At 38.2% G+C, this 24,019-nt stretch overlaps 2 protein-coding genes and 1 long non-coding RNA gene across 4 annotated transcripts; all 3 read right to left on the reverse strand.

Annotated features, from left to right (window-relative positions):
- Positions 1 to 585: 585 nt before the first annotated feature.
- LOC147509608 (QWRF motif-containing protein 3-like) lies at positions 586 to 7,180 on the reverse strand. 2 transcript variants are annotated; one of them, XM_086601893.1, is made up of 6 exons: positions 5,678 to 7,176; positions 5,388 to 5,507; positions 3,835 to 3,951; positions 3,654 to 3,743; positions 3,471 to 3,578; positions 586 to 3,357 (listed from the first exon to the last, which is right to left on the reverse strand). In XM_086601893.1, the coding sequence occupies exons 1-6, from the start codon at positions 6,851 to 6,853 to the stop codon at positions 3,274 to 3,276; spliced, it is 1,695 nt and encodes a 564-aa protein (XP_086458019.1). In that variant the 5' UTR covers positions 6,854 to 7,176; the 3' UTR covers positions 586 to 3,273. The 2 variants fall into 2 exon arrangements, 1 of the variants encoding a protein (XP_086458019.1); XR_015218531.1 differs by having other exon boundaries at positions 2,057 to 3,357; positions 3,843 to 3,951; positions 5,678 to 7,180.
- An 896-nt stretch (positions 7,181 to 8,076) lies between these two features.
- On the reverse strand, positions 8,077 to 16,075 carry LOC147509609 (B3 domain-containing protein Os07g0563300-like). The gene is made up of 12 exons (XM_086597863.1): positions 15,934 to 16,075; positions 15,829 to 15,852; positions 15,540 to 15,651; positions 14,661 to 14,757; positions 13,870 to 14,044; positions 13,513 to 13,592; positions 12,351 to 12,398; positions 11,991 to 12,260; positions 11,301 to 11,350; positions 10,767 to 10,880; positions 10,442 to 10,512; positions 8,077 to 9,184 (listed from the first exon to the last, which is right to left on the reverse strand). Exons 1-12 carry the CDS (start codon positions 16,073 to 16,075, stop codon positions 8,631 to 8,633), a joined length of 1,737 nt encoding a protein of 578 aa, XP_086453989.1. The 3' UTR covers positions 8,077 to 8,630.
- Positions 16,076 to 16,121: 46 nt separating this feature from the next.
- Positions 16,122 to 23,039, reverse strand: LOC147509610 (uncharacterized). The gene is made up of 3 exons (XR_015218532.1): positions 22,829 to 23,039; positions 17,173 to 17,427; positions 16,122 to 16,165 (listed from the first exon to the last, which is right to left on the reverse strand). It is a non-coding gene; the product is annotated as an uncharacterized LOC147509610 (long non-coding RNA).
- Positions 23,040 to 24,019: the final 980 nt, after the last annotated feature.

The following is a 24,019-nucleotide window of genomic DNA, read 5'->3' on the forward strand; positions in this document are numbered from 1 at the left end:
TATATGGCATAAATGAACTTTTATTTCATTACTTAGATGTCCTTACAGGGAATACTCCACAACACATCAACACACACACACACACCCTCACTCTGGATACTCCACAACACAGCAGCATTCATGCCCACATGCATCACAATCAAGGACAAATGTGACTTTAATTCTTCTCAATTGGCAGAATAAGCTTGTTGTTAGCAATGGTTGGTTGAACCTTATTGAACCACCCAACCCAATCACAATGGAGCCACATCTCATGTACTTTGCCTGATTTATCTTCATACTTGACCAAATCCATAATGCCTCTACACTTATCCTAATTTCATATCTTTTTTAGGTAAGGGCATTTGGCAGCTGTGTGACCTTCTTGGTAGCATAGCTGACATATCTAAAAAAAACAATTTAAAACAAAGTTAGCATTTGACCCAACTATTAATGTCATCGTTTAGGACATGGTCCTTGCTGTAACTTAAATATTAGGGTTTAGCCATTAAAGAGTTTGAAGGTGAAGTGCAAGTCTACATACTTGTGGTGCAAATGTTTTTTTGAAAGGAGCTCCACCCATATTTCAAACTTCTTGCTTGCTTGTTTTTCTTTTTGGATGATTATTATTATTTTAATTTACTTGGAAAAGAAGTGGAGTATGAAATGCATGAAGAAGAGTACTTTGAAGTTTGAACTATTATACTTTCATTTGCCAACAACTCTTTTTTTTGGGCCGTTGATCCTATTGTGAGATTTTGACACGTGGCACGTCAATTCTGTTGGATTCCAATGGTATTATTTAGGTAAGCGTGTGAGATGCATGCTCAGGAGCATTTTTGCCATTTCAAAAGAGCAGGCAGCACGACCACAATCAACTGAGTTAACTGACGGTCAAGTAGCAGAAGTAACCATAGTAAGACTAGGACCAATGTCTGAAAAACTAACCCTATTTACAACTATGCAGAGCTATAATACATGAATAATATATTGATCACTCATCTAAATTTCTCGCAATGTGAAATCCCCTCTCCATATAAAAAGAAAGAATCTACCTTTTACCCTTGATAAAACCATTTGACTTTTTTTTTGTTGTTTAATAATAAAAGTTTGATTGAAGTTTTGTGAGAATGCCCAATAAAACGAAGATCATATTGATCGAAGCTACTTGAATAGCAATGCATTCCTAATCATAAGAAAAGCGATATGATAAACACCATTTTAAATGCCAACTATACTTGTTGAGACATTCCCACTACATATAATACAACTATATTTTGAGGTTAGTTCAACGCATTTACATCCAATTTCCAATTTCTTGTTAATTATTATTCGAGATTAGTTCAATGCATTTGCATTTAGTTTCCAATTTCCAATTAATTAGTCTTTGAGTTGAGGTTAATCAATGCGTTTGAATCCATTTCCAATTTCCCATTAATTATTCTTTGAAGATAATTCAATGTATATGCTTAAAGTTTTTGATTTCCCATTAATTATTCTTTTTCCGATTTCCCGTTAATTATTATTTAAGGTTAGTTGAACACGTTTGCATCAAGTTTTCGATTTCTCGTTAATTATTATTTGAGGTTAGTTCAATGCATGTGTATCCAGTTTTCGATTTCTCGTTAATTATTCTTTGAGATTAGTTCACTACATTTGCATCTAGTTTTCGATTTCTCGTTAATTATTCTTTGACGTTAGTTTAACGCGTTTGCATCCAGTTTCCAATTTCCCATTAATTATTTTTTGATAATATAGTTCAATGCATTTGCTTTCAGTTTCTGATTTCCCCTTAATTATTCTTCGAGGTTAGTTCAATGCGTTTACATCCAATTTCCAATTTCCTATTAATTATTCTTTGTGGTTGGTTCAATGTAGTTACATCTAGTTTTTGATTTCCCGTTAATTGTTCTTCGAGGTTAGTTCGATGCATTTGCATCCAGTTTCTAATTTTCTGTTAATTATTCTTTGAGGTTAGTTTAACGTATTTGCATCCAGTTTCTTATTTCCTGTTAATTATTATTTGAGGTTAGTTCAGTACATTTCCTTACAGTTTTCGATTTTCCATTAATTATTCTTTGAGGTTAGTTTATTGTATTTACATCTAATTTTCGATTTCTCATTAACTATTCTTTGAGGTTAGTTTATTGCATTTGCATCCAATTTTCGATTTCATATTCATCTAGTTTCCAATTTCTCGTTAATTGTTCTTTGAGGTTAGTTCAATGCATTTGCATCATATCCAGTTTTCGATTTCCCGTTAATTATACTTTGAGGCTACTTCTATGTATTTGCATCCAGTTTCAATTTCCCGTTAATTATTTTTTGAGGTTAGTTCAATACATTTGCATCCAGTTTTCGATTTTTGTTAATTATTTTTTGATATTAGTTTAATGTTTGCACACACAAATATCTATAGACTCACATCATTAGAAAGCTAAGTGTATTGTAGACTGTAAATAATATCTGTGCAACTATGTCTGCTTGCAGATCTGGAGCTCAACTACGAAAACGTCTTTTGTTGTCACAGGCTAATGTACTACCACTTGAATTGGAACCTTATTCGAATAGGCCCGAAAGTTTTTCATCCTAAATAAGAAGAGTAGCAAGACAAAGCATATTAAAAAAAAAAAAAAACTAGGAGCATAAATTGCATACAAAGGGGCATTGTGGTTCTACCATTAGAGGCCCTAATCACAAAGGCAATAAAGGAAAACAATTACTTAAACTTCGAGGACAAACATCAAAATCACCAAAAGTTGATATGCTAATCCATATATACAAAGAGAAAGAAACTATATACCTACCTTTAGTATGTGACTTGCATTAGTATGATGTCATTCTGTTACTTGATTTGGACGTTGTCCATTATGTGAATTTGGCCATAGTCCGATGCCCATAAATTCATTTTTTCCTTTCAAGTATACAAAATCTATATCACCCAATTACGTGTAAAGAGAATAAGATTCAAAACACACACACACACACACAAATCTATCGGTTCAAAACTGGTTCAAAGTTTATTAGTGTAGGTACATTCACTTCATACTTTTGTCAATCAAAGTAGTATCTTTCTCTATCTGTCGATATTAGCATCACATGTAAAAGTACGATAGATGAATAATATATATAATCTCTCAATTTAATCAGCATTATATATATGAAACTTTTGAACAACTCTTAGTATAAGAACTAGAAGTATAATCTACTAGAGTTGTCGAACTTCATTAGAGCATCTCTACGGCTAACTAGGTATAGAAAAAATTTCACATAAATATGTCATGTGGTTGTGGTCTAGACTGAGATTGTTGTTGTTGTTGTTGTTGTACGTTGTGATTTCAATTGAGTAATGCTGCACTGTAGGCTCCTCTCTCGAGTCTGCCATAAAAAAAAAATAAAAAAATGGAATTAAATTGAATCCAAGCATTATATCCAATGCATATAATCCGTGGTGTTATTTTCATTCATATCTTAACATGTTAAATTCTTACCTCAAGAGCTGAAACCGTCCCCAGAAAGTCAAAACACTCTTCCAAAAGTGACTTCTCTACTGTTACCACCTCTGCTAGTTCCATTAGTAGCTCACCCTCCTTTTGTGCCTATTATAGACATAGCTTTCAGGCATGAGCATATATAAACATAACAAATAACAAAAGGTGCAAAGAGAGACATACCATAGGTGAGAAATAAGTTAACATTGTCTTGATCGAAGATGTGAGATCTAGTGCATGCCTTAGAGCAACTGAAGTAGGTTGCGGATCCACCTGAAACATAAGTTGTTAGACTTGGGGATGACATAAAGCATTTTGCATCATATTAATCTGGTATTTTAATAATGGAGTAGCTCTTTGGCACCTTTGCACCTTCAATGAGGGGAACTTTGCACACAACTGAATGTAAGCAGTCTTTAGTTGTTGAAAGAGCTAAGACATGATGTCTTTCCATATCTCCCCATGCTTCCAATGGATCAATCTACATACATATGACGAGTCAATAAGAAAGAATCTACATAAACTTGTGCAACATATTTTAATAAAATGTGAAATCTTTGCTCATATGAAGTATGGAGTGCACAAAATTGTGAAAATGAAGAATGTTATGTTTGTTCATTTTTTTGTGATGAAATGATTCAAGGGGGGAAAGCCTACCCAAAAAAAAAAAAATTGTAGAGTTCATCGTTTGCCATCTAATCAATGTGAATGATTGGATTAGTGTTAGTTTGTTGGAAACTCATGGGCGGCTTAAGACAATCGGGGGCCCTAAGCAAAGTTCCAATAAAATTGTTACATCTTATAGATATGATTTGTTTACGTTATTTCATATGAATGCAAATGCTTAGTTTATTTAACAAAAAATTTAAAAGATAACAATTATTGTAAAAATTGATCTTAACATTTTATTTTTTTCTTTCTTGAATAGTCTCTCCACAAACATTTTTTTTTTATAACAAAAAAATTTAGAAGATATAATTTTTGTAAAAATTGATCCTAACATTTTCTTTTTTCTTTTTTCTTTCTTGAATAGTCTCTCCACAAACTTTTTTTTTTTTAATTGAATTGAATTTTATTGATAAAAAAAACATAAATACAAGGTGGAGTAGAAACATAGGAGTGTTGTGAGGGATGGACATCATCACATCCAGAGAGATCCAAGACAAAACACCATAAATACATGAGGAAGAGTGGAAGAATAAAAAAATGTCCTACACCTAACACTGTAGCAGATCATGGCCAAACAATAATGTCACAAACTTGAAATTTCAATAAATTTATTTAACAAAAAATTACACAAGAGAAAGAGAGAGAAGAAGAAAAAGAATTATACACCAAATTAAACAATATAAAAAAATCAAATAAGGCAAAAGAATAATAAATATAAGATTGGAGTGTTGGCTTCAATGTCTCACATTTGATAAATTGTCATAGGGTGATGAAGAAGTTTAATTAGTTATAGAGGCGTGATTGTTTATTTGTTAGAGAAGGCGGAAAACGGAGGGAAACGTAGGGGTTTAATGCGATATGATTTTCTAATTTCAAATTTTCCAATGTAAAACCGTTTATCTAACGGATTAAAATAAATCAAAACAAATAGTGAGTTTTTTTTACAATAAAACAATAATGGACTTAAGACTGTAGGTGGGCTAAGATATATTGGGCCCCTTAGGTTGCGGGCCCTAAGCGGCTGCTATAGGGTAGAACCGCCCCGTGGAAACTACATCTCTTGGCGTGTCACTGACAGCCCCTCTCTAGATGTTAAAATTATATATAATGCAAACACACACATATAATGCCCAACTGTCTGCCTTTGTAAGACTTTGGCTTCAAGTAAACACCAATTAAGGAAAAACATTTCCTACTATAAATATTTAGTTTTCCTAACTAGACGTGCTTTAATTCCTTGTTGCTGACCTGAGATTGTAGAACACTATTTAGGTTGAACTCTAACTTCTCTTTCTCGAACTGGATGCGCTTTTGTGCTACGGAGGATTGCAAGTTGGATAGGCTAGCCCCTGCATTTAACATGGTCCCCTGCATATCGATAACCACATGCTTTTGAAAATGCCATGGAAGATCTTGATAACCTGATAAGCTTCTCCTATTCACTGATATATGTGTACATAAGAGTTACTCTAGAAATTTTAAAGTCAGATTTTAAATTGATATGTAAAAAGCTGAGTAGAAAAATGAAGATTGAATACCTCTGCCTCCGTCATCTTGGTTGAATTTACAGTATCAGCTCTAGAATTCACAAATCGCCATTGAATCAACCGATTGTGCAGCATCCTTAGCTGATGACTATTTTCTCCTACTCCATGTCCAACCGGCGACGAACACTTAGAAGAAGATTTCTTACTCTTAAACAAATCCAATCCCAAATTAAACAAATTACTAACACCTTTGCTTCTAGATGGACTACTAGGAGGGCGCAAACTAGAAAACGACGCAACAGGTTTCCCTTTATTCTCCACCGACATTGGTGGTGATCCTGTTCTCCCCGGCGACATTGCCCATTGAGATATAGTTGATTTATATGCTGTTAACGAGTTTGCTCTTTTCATCCCATTCTTTGGAGGTAAATTGTTAAAACTGTGAGAGTTATCTGGTGTTAGAATATTCGAATCAGAAGTACCTCGACGCGTCTTTGTTAAAGCATCCTGCATATACCTTGAAGAAACTTCCACTCCAGCCAATCTTCTTGAACTCGCGGTGGAAGCTAGGTAAGTTGTGGAAGAAGAACTCTTTCCAATTGATAAAAACCCATAATCACTACATTCAGATTCAGAACTTAAGTTCTCAGCAAAATTATCTGAGACTCTTCGTCGGTTTAAATTGTTTTCATCCACAGATAATCTTCCTGGTACTATATTACTATGACTCGAAGATTTTGACGACTTTCCTGGAAATAACTTTAACTTTCCAGTGTATCGCATTGATCCACCAAAGATAGGACGATGATTCTCTTTCGAGCTTTCTTTTTCTTTTTCAAACCTATTGAATTCAGAACTACTCTTTTGTCTACCAAGAAACTGAGGTCCATAATTTGATGATGATTTATCGCTATCAAGAAGATCTTTTAATCTATCATTTCCTAGATGATCAGCTAATGTACCTATCTTCTTACTTGACGAATGCGCAGAAGGCCATAATCCTCGAATAGACCCTACTTCATCTACACTTTTATGTTTTCGAGTATCTATAGTAGTTGATCCAGTTTTCCTCTTGGTCGGAGATAAAGTTTGAGTTGGAGAAGACATTCCACTTCCACTATCTATTGAAGATGTTGGGGAAAGAAAACGGGAGCTGACTTCGCGATTCTTCGATCGTCTAGATTTTGGTGAGTAATCAAAAACTGGAGTACTAGTGTCTTTCTTCATGTTTAGTACTTTTGTTCAAAACTATTAAGTACTGTGTTTGTTTGGGTTTTGAGGAGAAGAGAGAAAGACTTTGTTGGGTTTAACAGTTAGAAATAGTGAGAAAAATAAGGAGATGAAACTAACTTATTCAAAATGAAGAAATAGTTTGTTATGTTTGGAGATTTTTGTGGATATTTTGTTTTGTTGGAAGGTGTTGTGATGAATAACAACACTTGTAATTTGGCGGCAAATTAAACACTTGACCGGCCAGGTACAAGAGTGTTTTTGTGAGTTTGTTATGATAGAGGTTAAAACCTTTGCAGCATTTTCTGCCGGCAAAATGTCTAAGCATAGCGTAGTATAATATGGTATGTACCAAACTTTCAAGATGTCAATTGAGAAAATAAACACTTATTACATATATTGATTATTGGGTGAACTAGTATTATCCTCCACTAGATGAGCCAACAAAAAAATTTAGGTCAACCCACTTTGACTTTTTTTTTTTGTGTATTTAGGGGGGGAATCCTAATTGGCTCATCTAATGGGGGCTAATACTAGTTAACCCTTGATTATTTAATAAGAACTTCACTGAATCACTTATCAAAGAATTAGATAGAAAACAATCTCCACTCGTGATTTAGTGTTAAGCACGTAGACAAATGGCAATAGTAAGTGAATACAGGTATGCTGGCCATGTCAACGTTTTCTTTTTCTTTAAACTTTCTAAGCCGGCAATCAATATGACGTGAGGTCCATAAGGCTAGAGAGAAAACTGTGTACAAGAGACTTGGTCAGCTTCGGCAGTTTTGGATTGAACAAGAATTTAGTTCAAGTTCGATAAGGCACTAAGGCAGGCAGCCTAATTGTTTCACTAATTATTCAAAATCAAAACCTATCAAAACCTTAGAAACACAGGATGTTACAGGTCCAGCCTGATCCTACATTTATACCTCTACGATCAGGGGATGTTTTGAATCTGAGAATTATTGTAGTACCACTCTTACACAGTCACATTGACGTTCTTGGCCTAAATCAGAACAAGGTTGGATTATTACCGTCTATATAGTTCACTTCCATACATATAATAGGACGGACTAGGCCACTCTTTCACCAATACAGCCACTGATTCTTCGGTTTAATAGCAAGCCAAATATCCTGAGTCAGGATCTGACCCTTGTACGTTTAAGCTGCATTCTTTGCACATATACGTATACAATAATGGTTACATATTCAGTAGGAGAGAGAGAGAGACTTGGTTCTTGATTGATCCTTCTCTGTGGATCAAAAACAGGTACAGAGAATAATGGTTACATATTCAGTAGGAGAGAGAGAGAGAGAGACTTGGTTCTTGATTGATCCTTCTCTGTGGATCAAAAACAGGTACAGACAGTGTATGTGTATAGTGTATACTCAACCCTCTTTACCGCAAAATATCATCTACTTTTCAGTTGTATATAGTAATATGATTAATGTATAATGTATGCTTCTCCCAACTCCTATCCACGATTCTGTATTTACATGAGAATGCTGTTTGGGACTTGGGACTGAAGCTGATCAGGAGTCACTAGTCAGGACCACTACCAAGTTGGTGCATTAGCTATGGCGACTATGCAAAAATGATCAATCATTAGATCGGGGGACAGTATAAGCTACTTACAGACATAAATCCTGACATGGATAGGCAGAAAGGGCCAGGATGTCCTTGCCAGTACTTGGAAATGTGAAATGTTGAAAACCACTGTCAAGCTCACCCCTTGCACCTCTGCCACCCACCTTCAACATGCTCAGTCTCATATCAAGCCATGTCTACATCACTAGACAGACTTGTTGGCCCATGCAGTATTGAGTAAAACTGATGGTTACCACGAAACAGCCTCACCAAATGGCTAGAATTTAATAGTTTCTTCTCATCAAGGTCAACGTCAAAACTCTCATTGCCTATCATTTTCTGCTGTGGCTCAGCATCATCTGGGTCAAAACTCATCGGACTGATCGGAGTATCATCCTCCAGTAGGGGATTATCAGGCTGCTGGAGTTGCTCAAGTTTCTTCCTAGCTAACTCTCTGTCCTCGGCAAAGTGCTTCAAAAGTGAGAGTCTGCAACGACTCACAATTGAGCAGACATTGCATATACATGTTTCCTTGTGCTCGAGTCCCTTCCCAGTAGGGGGTTGGATGCAGACAATGCATGTACATCCAGAAGAGTGGCAAGGATGCTTTGTGGTGGTCTGGACAGGAGGCAGAGTGTTATCTTGTCCCTGGATGGCAATGTTTCCAAGAGTACAGAGGCCTTCTGAGACTTCAACGGTATTTTCATCTTTGTTGACAGCGCTGGATTTCTTCGAAGGACCTGCTAAATCAAAATAAAAGCAGATTGTGATTTGTTTTACACTAGGTTACATTGACACGGGACGGATACGAATTGTCGGACACAGCAAAATATCAAAATTTGAGGTAAATTACATGCAATATGTGTCCGACACGGACACGTGGATATGTATCCGACAAGAATTTTTTTCAAAATATGGTGTGTCCATGTAACCTAGGTTTTACATGTCTACCACCACCGAAATGGGTTAAATGGATGCACATATACAGGTACCAAAACTAAAGAAGTGAATGTATTTTTCCACAGTAAAGCTAGGGATACCTATTCTGGAAACCAGTGACTCTCTCTCTTCTCTCAATCAAGGAAAAATCTCTCTCCCTATTTCTCTCAACAATTTGGGGTTTGCTTTGGGAGATAATATCGGAATTATCTTGAGATAATTTTATTATTATTATTAATACTTTTTTATTTTTACTTCTATTTTTAATGAGTATCACATTGTATCCATGCAGTATCCTGTACCCGTATCCATATCGTACCGTGGATACGGGTGCAATGGCATAACTGCTATATCTGTGCATCATAGGTTAAATATGATAAGCACCATCATTTTCATTTAAACCATATCCGACTAATTGGATTGCACTCTAGCATTCTGCGATTCCGAGAACATAAATAACAAAATGTTGAAGGAATGTTGAACAAAAGAAAAATAAAAAGAAATAAATAACGATTTGGCATATAAGCAAAGAATTGAAATCACCAATATAACGACATCCCTATAAATTCAATTTAGACCACAATGAACTTTTTGCAATTCAGCAATTGCTTATGGTTCTTTTTGCTGAAAATTGTGATGTATCAGTAAATATCGATAACTAATGTGTCCAGGAATGATATATCACAACAACTGTTTTTACAAGTTATTCAAATCATACGACTCTTTGCAATCCTCATAATTCGTCAGTATTGGTACAAATTGATATATTTGACCTACAATGGTTTTTACCAACTCTGACAAGTTGATTGGATGGATGATTTGAGTGGATCAATGCAAAATGATAACTGAAACAAGTCGGAGTTCGTGATTTGGCGATATATCACAATTTCCACCAATGGTTGAACCAGGATGGACAATGACACAAAAAAAGGGTGGGTGTGTTGCAAACTTACAAAGCAACGAGTGAATGACTAAGGGCAAAGGAAAAGTCATTTGTTGAAAGTTGTGTGCAAGTGTATAGGTCAATTACTGCATTTAATATTCGAAGCAATTCATACCAGTTTTATTAGAAGAGACCACATCTTGAAGCTGTTTGGAGGTAATTTCTTGAGCTGATGAACACAAAGACCTAGCAGCATTAAAAGAAATAAAAACGTCAAATGAACATGAATCCAAGAATTCAAGTGGCACAAAATATTTTACATATAATTGATTGGAAATTGGATAAAAGTAATAAAAGTGCATATGACCAGACATGTTAAATTACAAGATAAACTTTAAGAGAAGAGAAATTAAAGACTAAGAAAAGAAAATTCATATGAAATATGTTCATAGTAACCAAGATATCGCATAAGAAAATAGATCTGCTCGAAGCCAAATTACCTTTTTGGATCCCAAAAATTAGCAGAACAGGTCCATATTGAAGGAAGAATTACAGTGGACGGTAGTTTGTGCCACTTAGAACAGTCATCACACTGAGCCAATTGAATCTTTTCACTGACAATATTGAACAGCATTGGTGTTCACTTAAAATCATATAAACATGTCCAATCAAAGTACTCAATGTTCAAAACAATAAATCAAATGAAAGTCTCTTGGAGCAGTTAAAATTTGTGGTTGGATGCAGAAAATGTGTAACTGTACAACTATGAAGATGTAATAGGTCTGTTTTTTGATATAGTAATGGGGTAATCCAAACAATCAGGCCACACCTAGTAGCTAGTAATTCTCCCCATTTTTCTTCCTGTTTTTCTGTGTGTGGTGGTGGTGGTGGTTTTGTGTGTGTGTGTGTGTGTGTGTGTGTGGGGGGAATAAAACAGTGCATGTGTATCCATGCATTTAAGGATCAAATGAGAAATTAAAACTGAAACAGAAAATATATCCAAGGCAATTGACAACTGAGAAGTAGAGATATACCCATCATGATCTGTAGTGAAAATTGTGGACTTCCCAAGTATTGGCGCCTCCTATTACAAAATAAAGTTCGAATCAAGACATTATTTCGATGTAATGATTTTTTCAATTTTAATTTAAAGGAGTGGTAACAATAACAGTGCATCATAATATCGAGTGAACTAATAATGAGTTATCATAAAAACAAAATAAAAGCATGGCATTATCGCATGTCTTTTGTTTTATCACTTTATGCTGGTTCAGAGGCGCGCAGAGTTCACATAAATGCATGCCCAACATAACATCTTGAGAATGGAAAAACTCGAGGTAGCATTTTCTTTATAGATTTATCGCTGGATGTCTCAAACAAAACTACTACGCAGGGGAAGGAAACTTATACAATTACAGATACAAATAAAAAGAAGTATCTCCAACGTCGTGGAAAGTACGTTCGTAAGGAAAATATATAGCTCTTTTATACTTTAACATCTCTCCTCTTTCTTTTATTTCTTTTATTTCTTTTTTTTACACATTAAAGATTTTGAAACTTGTACTCTGCTTCATTTTAATGGGCAGTATACCAACAAAAAATCTTCAAAGACAAACATGGTCATGCTTTTATTCCTTCTTTTATCAGTAACTGCATACACCTTCCTATTTCAATCAATCCTTAGCACTCATATATTACAAACAAAACTGCATTTGTCATCATACCTCATATTCCTCAAACTCATATCCTTCAACAACCACAACATCAGGAACAAGGTTAGGAGGTGGACAGAGCAGCCCTTGTGCTTCCTCCCATGTCAGTTTAAGTTCTATCAAGTCCTCATTATCTGTCCTTCTACGTTTACGCTTATAGGCAAGACTGCTGCTTTTCCTCCTCCTATTTGAAATAAACAATTTAGCCCCTGCGACATCTTTCGCTATATAACCTGATCTATCAATCTTAGACCAGGTACCAACTGGATCTGCTGCTTTAACCTGGTCGATTGACGAATAACTATTTGAATCTTTATCATTGTTAGCAGACTGAAGAGGAGCTGAAATAACTGAATTAGATATAATACTAGCCTCAGAATCTTTTGAGACGCCACTCCCACACTTCAAAGACTGCTGATCCTGTCAATAGAAAACATCTAATGTAAACAACATAAAGTAGTTAAGCACTCAGATCTTTTCTATTATTACAATCGATAAGAATAATGTAGGACTTGGGATACACTTCATTAACACCACACGTCAATACACATCAACTTAAAGAAAACCAAATCCTTACAACTGAGTTTTAATGGAAATTACAGTGTAAAAGTCAGGGGGGGTGGTGCAATATATATATAACAAGTCATAGGATTTCTATAGTAAATTGGAAATCAGGTCAACAATGAAAACCTCACAATTTCTTGAAATCAACACCAGATTACACATTATTATCATATTTTAAGCTGGCCTACATGTTGAGCCCAAGTTTCTTTAAATCTACTCCTATAATTCCAGACATGTCTGATCCAATCTTTCTCTCACTCTGTTTAGAACACATGATTGCTAAACTCTCTTGTGATTGGAGCTGGTCTCAATCTATAATGCACATGACCAAAATCATCCACTCGCTTTCCAAATAGTTTATGACCGAGTGCATGAAACAGACAGGTCTACCTAAGACAAAGCTGCAGATTCCGGCCAAGTATTCAATAACCACAAGCCGTTATTGTTCAGAAGAGTATTATCAGACAATACTGCAGATCCGTTTGACAATTGATGTTGTGAAAGGAATAGAATGGGAGAGGGGAGCTAAGAGTTTCAAGTTATTACAAAGTGTAAATCATAAATGCAATATAAAAACGGTTAACTGGCAGATGTAGTAGTCCATACTCCATATTCTAAGTTAAAATATTAACCAAGTGAAACCATTTTGAACTTGAAGCATGTGGGGTGACAATGAGTCCATAACCTTATTTCAAATTGTTAAATATTCTGCTCAACAGAACTATCTTTTGGCATCACTCACAAAATGAATGGACACCAGAAAGTCAATAAGAAGTAACAAGAGAAACAATGACACGCGAAACATTAGATCTCATTCACTATACTGCAACTGAGAATGGACACCCAATAAGAGAAGTTTCATGAACATTTGAAAAATGAAAACTAAAATATTTATATATGCCATGCAACAGAAACTATCAAAGCTAGTACTAGTGAATGAGATCTAATGAGATCAATAACCATGTCAAACCTGGTCTGGTGGTGGAACGCTTGCAGCCTTTCGGAATCCAATTACCAAATTTCCTTCGGGATCTATCTGACTGAATGTTACTGAAAGGAAACCACTTGATAATTACTTGCAATTCAAAAGTAAATGAAATGAACAAAAAGTTCATTCAATTGCAAGACAAGACCCAGTTGAAATGTTTTATATCAGCAGACAAGAGGCGATAGGAGGTCAAGGTATCCGATAAGAAAGTGGAGTGCTTCATAACCCCTTGAAAATTGTGTAATTTTTACCAACAAAAAAAACTGGAGCGTGGGAGAAAACCACAAGCCTACCTGTACCAAAAGAGTAGATGTAGTTTCTTATACCTTAGGACATTACCTGTGTCACCGGCTTGCTGTTGCATTGGCTGAAAGCATGGAGCTAACCCCTCTAAAATGTATTGTCTACCCTTAGAAGTGGGCCAGAAGCGAAGTTGCAATACCCACTCATTGCCTTTTGCATCCTGAACTTTTATAGGAAGACCTTCTGGCTTTGTAACTTTAGGGAAATAATCCTATTCATGAAAGTGTGTGTCATTAAAATGAAAACTTGGCTGAAGAGATGTCTGAACGAAGACATGAGCAGGTGCCAGCTAGCTTAGTTGGTCAAACCTTTGGGGTGATGATACCGGAGATCTAGAGTTCGTACCCCGCCAGCATTGCTCAGTATGAATTATATTTATGAGTTATCCATAATCATTAAAGAGGAACACATGATAATGGGAGAGAAAGAGTAAAAGAAGAAGAAATATATAAATAATACTGGCAGTATAATAATACACCTTTCGAGCTTGAGCAAGAACACGATAAACATGCCAGACTTTTGAAAAAATCCGTGTCGGATATGTGTCCATGTATCCGTGTCGAACACGACACACACACATATTGTATGTTCCCGTGTCAGACACTTCATATCCGTGTCAATGTAACTTAGCTGAAAACTGTAAACTAAGTACTATGAAATAAGCTCTTGAAGGGCCACTCTTTTAAACAACCAATCCACCTTACATTGCATTGCATGTGCAAGCCATAAGAAGAAACTGAATTCCATGACTTTTCCAGTGCTGAACATCAAATATGCAAGTTCAAAGAAAGATCTATAAATTGCTTTAAAAAGGAGAAAATGCTTACCTCTGCACATTTTCTTGAAAGCGCTAGATTCCCAAACCGTTTAGCATCAGTAGGAGTTAGCAACTTCTCAAACAAAGGTATGATAACAGAATTTGAACTTAGACATGGTCAAGTTGTAACATGTGGAATCAGAAAAACTCCGATACACAAGAGAGAGACAAAGGAAAAAAGAAAGGGTAAAAAGAAAAGAAAAAAAACAGCTCTATAATCCTATTGTATCTTAAGAAGACCAAATTATGATAATCTTAGAACTTTAACAACAGAGAATCTAAGAAAAAGGGAGCAGATTATTGTAAACCAGAGTGTGATGTGAATGCAAGAAGAAGAGAGCATTTAGCATCTCTTTTTGATTGCAATGTGGCTAAGAAAATGAGGGAATTCTTTCTCTCCCATCTCCACAGTCCACTAGATACTTCTCTTGGGTTGAGAAGTATGTTCGTTAAGAAGCCCTAGGAGGGTTTATATCCTACAGGATAAAACCATTGCTCATGCTAGTACATGGGCCATTTGGCTGTAAAGAAATCAAAGAATATTTGAAAGCAGGTTTTGAGATTAAATACTATCATTTGTATTTGCAAATATATCTTTTGGGGTTGGGCATCTCATCTTACTACTGCTAGGAATGTGAGTTTTGATTCAATTGAATGTAACTTATTTGGAAGCTACAGTGCAGCTTTGATGTAACTAGTATTGGGTAGTAGGAACCTCTCACACTGATATTCTAATACAATCTTGGTTTATCGACCAAAAAAGAATCCTAAGAAAACAAAACACGCAATTAACGACAATACAAATCCAACCAACACGAGTCATTTTTCTTTTTCTTTTATTGGAAAGATCCAGTGTGATGTTGAGGAAAAACAATAGAAGTAAGGATACTCTCCTGAGATCTGTTCCAACTGTCGATAAGTCGTCCAAGGTGAACACTGACTTCGTAACTGGCGTTGTCCTTGAGGATCAACTGGAAGCCTTCCGATGCATATTTGAGTTTCTACATATAAGGGTTATTTGCCTCATTAAATGACAAATAAGACTCTGGAATAACATGTGGATTTGCTACATCATCCTTTGAAAAGGATGACCGTAATGAAATAGTAAAGCATACATTTGGATGGGTCTCATATGTCATTTTTGAAACATAAAGGTTAGCTAGGTTCAGGAAGCTCACCTTTTCTTGGATAGATTAGATTTTCTCCTCAGTGCGTCCAAAAACCTTGCAAGCAATTTAGACTTACTTCGTCCTTATGCAATGCATGATATGCAGATACCATGCCGACAGCGGCATTTTCATTTGTACGACTATTCATCATGGCAAGGTTCAGAGGGTTCACTCTTTCAGATGGATCTTCCTTTCGCACGACTGAAGCAGAAGATTCCCCAGAGATCCATTTTAAATAGTCAACATCCTTTTTCATCCTAGGACTTGATTGAAAATGATCAGCTGAAGTATCACCCACATTGAATGGTTGGGGATATAGTCCAGCAACTGCACTTGGCCTGGCAAGCTGGTTCCAGACAAAAAAACAAGAAAGAAGCTGATTTTATTCATCTTCTAACACCACAAGTCTTATATTGTCAATATGACGAAAACAATGAATCACACTTTCAGATTTACAGAAAAATTCTAGATAAGGGATCGTATCCACATATATAAATCTATGTTACATGGAATATTTAAAAAATAATCAGTGTTGGATACATATCGGACACATATTGCATGTGATATACCTCAGTTTTTGAACATTCGCCATGTCAGACTCTTCATATCCGTGTCGGACACGGACACACCTATCCATGTCAATGTACCTTAGATATGAATCCAAGAATTTTTCGTATTGATCAGAAATTGTCTGAAGATAGTTGCTGAATGATTATATCCAGCAGTAAAATGAAAAATAAGCATCTTGTTATCTTTCTTTACAAACTCATACTCAAGTACCCATGCAATGTAAGCCTTCGTGCTAGGTTCCCTTTGGGGTTGGTGAGCCTTCGGGCTAGGGTCCTTCAATGTAACCAGTGTGGGTCTGCCTTTAACCCTCTAAATATTTCAAATAAATAAATAAATACCCAGGCAATGTGGGACTATCTTAACACCTCCTATCGAACTCTCGATGTCTCACACTGCAAAAGATCCCTAATCCCAATGCCAATGCCAAAGCCGATTTTTGGTACTTCCCCTCCACGCCCTCCACGCAGGGTTAAGGCTATCAATGCAAACACCAATTTCACCCATTGCCTGGGTTGACCCGCCCGCTCCGATACCATGTGAATAGAGTCAATAGACCCATGGGTAGAACTCATCCTTGAAAACCAGCTTCCAAGGTGAGGTTGCTAAAGTGTTTATTTACAAGTTCATACTCAAGTACGCAGGCAATGTGGGGAATATCTTGACATCTTGAACTACTTGTCCTCATATTGGATCCATCAATTTTTAAGTATGTACAATCCAAGTAATTGAATTGAATTAAAACAAAGAAAGGACAAGCATAGACGAATAAAAAGACATCCATACCATATTTATATTGCTGTTTTTCCTAGTACACATCATACACTCGACTCCTCCAGCATCCAATAGAATATAAGATTCCACTGAAACAGCACAACCACAATGTACCCACTGCCGAGAAAGAGACATCATTTTTAAAGAGTGACACCAGAAATAAGGTGTAAAAAAAATGAAGTCACATTTCCACATGACTTGCAAGTGATCCAACCGCCAGTATCTTTGTGGTATGCTTCGCAGAATTTACCTTCCTCAAACACACCACTAGTAGTAGTCGTAAATAAATATGAGTTCAGTGAAGTGAAGTGAGAGTTAGTTGATATATATATAGTGTTGGAGTTATCCCTCACATGAGGAGAGAAACTGGAACTGGACAGAAACGGGCAAACTCGACATCCAGAAGTCAGAGCGCGCCCGCGCTCAGAAGAGGGCGCGCCCGCGCTCAGAGCTCCAGTAACATAGGCGACCAGCTCAAAGTGGCGAATTCAGTGTCAGGTCTTCAGCGCGACGGCGCTCAGAAGTGCAGCGCCAGCGCTGCAGGTCTAATTTCGTGGGCTTTGCTACAGTACCCGCGAATTTGGTTTTTTAACCCTGAACCAAAACAAGTCGGGAGGATTGGAATCGGATCGAGAGACAATAAAGAGATAAAGTGATCTAGTAAGGTGAAAGTAAGGAGAGATTGTAATCTTCCTTCCCGTTTATTAAGAAGCGCTCTTGTGGAAGTAGGCATCATTGGCGAACCACGGTAAATCTTTGTGTTGTGGTTTGTTGTTTAAGCTGCTTTACATTATTATTTGTTGTTGATAGTTGTTTAGCGAGTTGGGCATGTTAGTATAGGTTGTAGTTGATATTTAGATTTTGTCAGGAGTTGAATTGTGTTCATACAAGTTATGTCGTGTAGTGGGGGAACCGATTGGTATTGGTGTAATCCCCAACAAGTGGTATCGAGCCAGGGTTAGAATAGCCTAGGGTGTTATCGAATCTTGGTCGAGGAAGGTGTTTGTGAAATTCCGAGAGAAGATTTGAGGTTAAATAACTTGTAGAGATGGACCATTCGAGTGAACACTTTCGTATGATGAGTCCGAATAGGAAGAACTACACCATCTGGAAAGCCAAGATGGAAGACTTGCTATCTTGCAAGGACTTGGCACTTCCATTGAGAATGAGGGAGTAAAACCTGAGTTGAGAAAAGCTATTGGGTACATTCGACAATGGATAGGCGGCGGTGTCTTTCACCATGTGGCCCGAGAGACTACGACCTTGATCATGGAAGAAACTTCGAAGACCTTTAATGAGGAAGTCGGGTGGAAACAAAGTGCTAGTCGTTAAGAAGTTTGGAACACGAAGTACCAAGAAGGTTCTTGATATGCGAGCATCTTAATGAAGTCTGAGAATATCATCAATCGGATGCATTTGATGAAGATCAATTTGGGAGGCGAAGTTGAGGCTTTGTTTCTATTAGGCTCTACCCGAAAGTTGGGAGACATTAGCGGTTTTCTACATGGAGCGACCAAGGATGGAATTGTTACCATGGAGATGGCTACCACGTCTTTGTTGAATGAGGAGACTAGAAGGAGTGCAAGCGACTCTTCTAACTTCGAGGTCCTTTTCGCGAGAGAAACGGGGGAGAGTCGAAGCAGAAAACCATCTCGTTCTAGAGGTCGAAGTAAATCTAGGGGTGAAGCTAGAACTCTAAGGCGGAGAGGCAATGTTACTATTGTGCCACAAAAGGCCACTTCCGGATATGAGTCGAGAAGAACGAAGAGGGATGAGAAGAATAAGCGTGTACATGAAGACATGGTGCGAGGAGCCAGGCGGAGATACTACCGCACTAGTCGATGACCTAGTGGGAATTGTGTCGGTGTGGTGTGTCTTTGTCGAAAGTACCTCATGTCGAGGGATCTGAGTGGGTGATAGATCTGAGGAGCATCTATCCGTCACACCGCCGCAGGGGATTCTTCACTACCTACGGTTGTGGTGAATATGGTGAAGTGAGGATGGGTAACGATGGCGTCTCGAAGATTATAGGCATTGGAGATGTTCATGTAGAAACCAATGTCGGCTACACCTTGACACTCAAGGATGTAAGACATGTCCACGACATACGGTTAAGCCTAATTTAATTTGGGGAAATTAGATGATGATGGCTTTGTAAACTTCGTTTGGTAGCGGGGTATGGAAGCTGAAAGCGGAGGTTCCATTGTAGCGCCCGGAGGAAAGAAAACTTGCTCTCTTTACAAAACCACGAGGCTAGTTTGTAAAAGAAGAAGCGAATCTTGGAAGAAGAAGAAGCTTCATCGAGCGTGGCACAAGAGGCGTGTCACATGGGCATAAAAGGGATGGAAGTTCTTGCTAAGCAAAAGGCCATGCCGGACATTAAAGGTACACATTTAAGTACATGTACTCATTGTTTGGTAGGAAAGCAACACAGGTGTCTTTCCAAAGATTCCGTAAACGAAAAGGACAACGTCCTTGAGCTAGTGCCACGGACTTATGTGGTCCTATGAGAGTGAAGTCCACGGGGAGCTTCGTACTTCTTGACATTCATTGATGATCGTCAAGAAAGATATGGGCCTATAGTCGAAGACCAAGGATGAAGTACTTGGCGTGTTTGAGAAATTCCACGGCATGGTGGAAAAGAGGCTGGGAAGTTGTTGAAGTGTATTATTTCGGATAATGGGGGGTGAGTACATTGGGCCATTTGAAGAGTATTGCGAGTCATGGGATTCGTCATGAAACCGTTCCCAAGACACACGCAATGAGAATGGAATAGCGAGAGAGAATGAACCGTACCATTGTAGGATAAGATGCATGCTATCTCACTCTAAGCTACCTAGAAACTCTTTGGGTAGAAGCAATCGTCTGACCGTTGGTGCATGTGATCAACTTTGTCACCGACAAAGCCTCACGAATAGTGATTATCCGAGAGAGTATGGTCGTCGGTAGAGATGTTGATTATGGATACTTGAGGGTATTTGGGTGCGGGGCATTTGTGCGTATTAGAAGGATGAGAGATTCAAGCTTGATGACAAAGCCAAGCGGTGCATTTTTTACGGGTTATGGAGATGAAAAGTTTGGTTACAAACTCATGATCCGATTAACAAGAAGGTAAAAGTCGAGATGTTGTGTTCTGGAAGACCAAACCATAGCGGACTTTGAGGAGGGTGAAATTCTGAGGCTTTCACGATGACCTTGTTGATTGAACGAGAAGTTTCACGTGGAGCGTCTTGAAGGCATTGAGAATCTGAGAGAGAACCATGAGTTTGAAGCTCGTGATGAGAATCTATTGCTCATGATGGGATAGAACCTATTGGTATAGAAGATGCGGATGAGATGCATGAACCACCACGAGCAAGCGAAGTGTATCCTCACGAGGCACCGGCCGGATGGGGCAAGGAGGTGCGGCAGGAGGAGAATAAGCTTCAACCGGTATCCACCACATGCGTGCGTCTTCTTATCGGATGGTGGAGAACCTATGTACTATCAAGAGGCACTTGAAGGTACTGAGACAAAGAAAAATGGTTGAAGGCCATGCATGGCGAGATGGATTCTTTGCATAAGAATCACACTTATGAGTTAGTTGAGAAACCCCGGGGAGGAAAGTTCTCAGAATAAGTGGATATACAAAGTCAAGCATGAGGAGAACAATCCTCACCCAAGGCACAAAGCTTCGCCTTGTTGTGAAGGGACGGTCAAAGGAAAGGAATTGACTTTGATGAGATTTTTCTCTCTGTAGTGAAGATGACTTCTATCCGGGTGGTATTGGGTATGGCCGCAAGTATGAACCTAGAGGTTGGCGACTAGATGTTAAGGCGGCTTTTCTTCATGGAGACCTTGAAGAAGATGTCTACATGGACGACCCGAGGGAAGGGTTTGAGGTCAAAGGCAAGGAGCACCTAGTATGCAAGGCGATAAAGAGCTTGTATGGGTTGAAACAAGCACAGAGGCGATTGGTACATAAAGTTTGATTCCTTTATGGTGAAGCAAGGATACAAAAGTCGCTTAGATCATTGTCGTTTGTTGGAGATTTCGGATGGGGATTTCATAGTGTTATTCTTTGTATGTGGATGATATGTTGATAGTTGGCCCAAACATCAACAAGATATCAAAATTTGAAGAAAGACTTGAGTAAGTCCTTTGAGATGAAGGATTTGGGTCAAGCAAAGCGGATCTTGGGATCGCGGATCACTTTCGTGTGAACTTGGTGTTGAAGAGATTCAACATGGATCAAGCGAAGCCGGTCGGTTATCGCTTGGTGGCGGTTCCGCATGACCAAAGAGATGTGTCCTAAGGGTGAGCATGGCGAGTCGGATGGAAAAAGATTCTTATGCATCCGCGATGGGCGGTTTGATGTATGCCATGGTGTGTACTAGGCCGGACATTGCTTTTCGCCCGTTGGGGTGGTAGCGATTTCTGTCAAATCCGGGTAAAGAGCATTGGGAAGGTGTTAAGTGGATATTGAGATATCTCAAAGGCACTTCAAATCATGTTTGTGCTTTGGTGGAAGTAAGCCCTTACTTGAAGGCTAGCGATCACGGAACATGGCGGTGATGTTGTTTTCGATGAAGTCCACCTCAGGTTATCGGTTACTTTTCGGGGGGCGGTTTCTTGGCAATCTAAGTTGCAAAAGTGTGTTGCCCTCTCCACTCTGGCGAGTATATTGCGACCTATGAGTGTTGCAAAGAGTTGCTATGGATGAAGACGAACTAGGGCTAAAGTACGGTTTATGTGACGATCGGGCGCCATCCACTTGAGCAAGAATCCGAGTTTTCATTCTAGATCCAAGCACATACCGCGTCGTTATCATTGGATTAGAAAGTGGAAGCATTTGTGTATCGAGAAGATCCATACCGACAAGAACGGGTGGGATATGATGACCAAAGTCTTAGAAAGGTAAGTTTGATGTTTGTTGTGCTATTGCGGAATGGCGAATTGCTCCTCTCTGATTTGGCAATTGCATGGAGGTATCCCCCCATTGGCGAGGGGAGATTGATGGAGTTATCCCTCACGTGAGGCTGGAAGCTGAAAGCGGGCAAACTTCGACATCGGAAGTCGATTCGATAACATAGAAGGCTTCCAAAGAAAAGCGCGCCAGCGCTCAGTGTCAGTCTTGGTAGCGACTGAAATTTTCAGTGCGCTAAAGAGTCAAATTTAATCGTGGGCTTCTACGGTATCCGCGAATTTGGTTTTGGAGAAAAACCAAAAATCAAGGTTTTGGAAAAGCTAACCTAATGAGAACCAAAACAAGTCGGAGGATTGGAATCGGACTAAAACAAAAAGAGAACCTTCTCGTAAAAGATATAAAGTGATCTAGGAATTGAGAGGCTGTAAGGAGAGATTGTAATCTTCCTTCCCATTTTATTAAGAAGCTGGCTCTTGTGGAAGTAGGCATCATTGGCGAACCGCGGTAAATCTTTGTGTTGTGGTTTGTTGTTTAAGCCGCTTTTACATTATTATTTGTTGTTGATAGTTGTTTAGCGAGTTGGGCATGTTAGTATAGGTTGTAGTTGATATTTAGATTTTGTCCGGAGTTGAATTGTGTTCATACAAGTTATCTGTGTAGTGGGGGAACCGATTGGTATTAGTGTAATCCCCAACATATAGTACTAAAAACAAAGAAACAATTAGTTGCTTACGAGCAACGATGACAAGCGAAGTCACCAACCTTTTTTCAACATTTGAGACGTTGAGTATTTACATTTTGAGTTAAAGCAGCAGCACGTGTTGTTTTTCTTAATCTTCGTTGAGCAACAAGAAGAAGGAAATGTCATTTTCGCAGCTCTCTCTCTCTCTCAACAGTGGTGCTGCTCTACGTCTCTCTCTCTATATATATATGACAGCGAGGCAGAGAGAGAAATGGAGTGTGACTTCCAAGTTTCACTCTCTTTGTCGTTTTTCTAGTTGTCTATAAACTACCTCGCTTGCGGACAAATTGTTTTGGGCTCCGTTGGGCTTGGACTTTTATTTCTCGACAAATTGTTTTGGTTCTTGATTGATCCTTCTCTGTGGATCAAAAACAGGTACAGACAGAGTATGTGTATAGTGTATACTCAACTCTCTTTACCGCAAAATATCATCTACTTTTCAGTTGTATATAGTAATATGATTAATGTATAATACTATAATGTATGCTTCTCCCAACTCCTATCCACGATTCTGTATTTACATGAGAATGCTGTTTGGGACTTGGGACTGAAGCTGATTAGGAGTTACTAGTCAGGACCACTACCATGTTGGTGCATTAGCTATGGCGACTATGCAAAAATGATCAATCATTAGATCGGGGGACAGTATAAGCTACTTACAGACATAAATTCTGACATGGATAGGCAGAAAGGGCCAGGATGTACTTGCCAGTACTTGGAAATGTGAAATGTTGAAAACCACTGTCAAGCTCACCCCTTGCACCTCTGCCACCCACCTTCAACATGCTCAGTCTCATATCAAGCCATGTCTACATCACTAGACAGACTTGTTGGCCCATGCAGTATTGAGTAAAACTGATGGTTACCACGAAACAGCCTCACCAAATGGCTAAAATTTAATAGTTTCTTCTCATCAAGGTCAACGTCAAAACTCTCATTGCCTATCATTTTCTGCTGTGGCTCAGCATCATCTGGGTCAAAACTCATCGGACTGATCGGAGTATCATCCTCCAGTAGGGGATTATCAGGCTGCTGGAGTTGCTCAAGTTTCTTCCTAGCTAACTCTCTGTCCTCGGCAAAGTGCTTCAAAAGTGAGAGTCTGCGACGACTCACAATCGAGCAGACATTGCATATACATGTTTCCTTGTGCTCGAGTCCCTTCCCAGTAGGGGATTGGATGCAGACAATGCATGTACATCCAGAAGAGTGGC

Source organism: Coptis chinensis, chromosome 3 (genome assembly GCF_015680905.1).
Source record: "Coptis chinensis isolate HL-2020 chromosome 3, ASM1568090v1, whole genome shotgun sequence".
NCBI lineage: Eukaryota > Viridiplantae > Streptophyta > Magnoliopsida > Ranunculales > Ranunculaceae > Coptis > Coptis chinensis.

What these genes read in the sequence shown, in the direction of transcription:
- LOC147509608 (XM_086601893.1), bottom strand. Translation starts at nt 6,853, where the DNA reads ATGAAGAAAGACACTAGTACTCCAGTTTTTGATTACTCACCAAAATCT. An exon ending in CCCTCATTGAAGGTGCAAAG is followed by an intron (nt 3,744 to 3,834) that starts GTGCCAAAGAGC and finishes CTTATGTTTCAG; the next exon opens with GTGGATCCGCAACCTACTTC. An exon ending in GGACGGTTTCAGCTCTTGAG is followed by an intron (nt 3,358 to 3,470) that starts GTAAGAATTTAA and finishes TTTTTATGGCAG; the next exon opens with ACTCGAGAGAGGAGCCTACA.
- LOC147509609 (XM_086597863.1), bottom strand. Translation starts at nt 16,075, where the DNA reads ATGAAAAAGGATGTTGACTATTTAAAATGGATCTCTGGGGAATCTTCT. An exon ending in AAATGAAAATGCCGCTGTCG is followed by an intron (nt 15,853 to 15,933) that starts GCATGGTATCTG and finishes CGCACTGAGGAG; the next exon opens with AAAATCTAATCTATCCAAGA. An exon ending in AATTTTTGGGATCCAAAAAG is followed by an intron (nt 10,513 to 10,766) that starts GTAATTTGGCTT and finishes TAATGCTGCTAG; the next exon opens with GTCTTTGTGTTCATCAGCTC.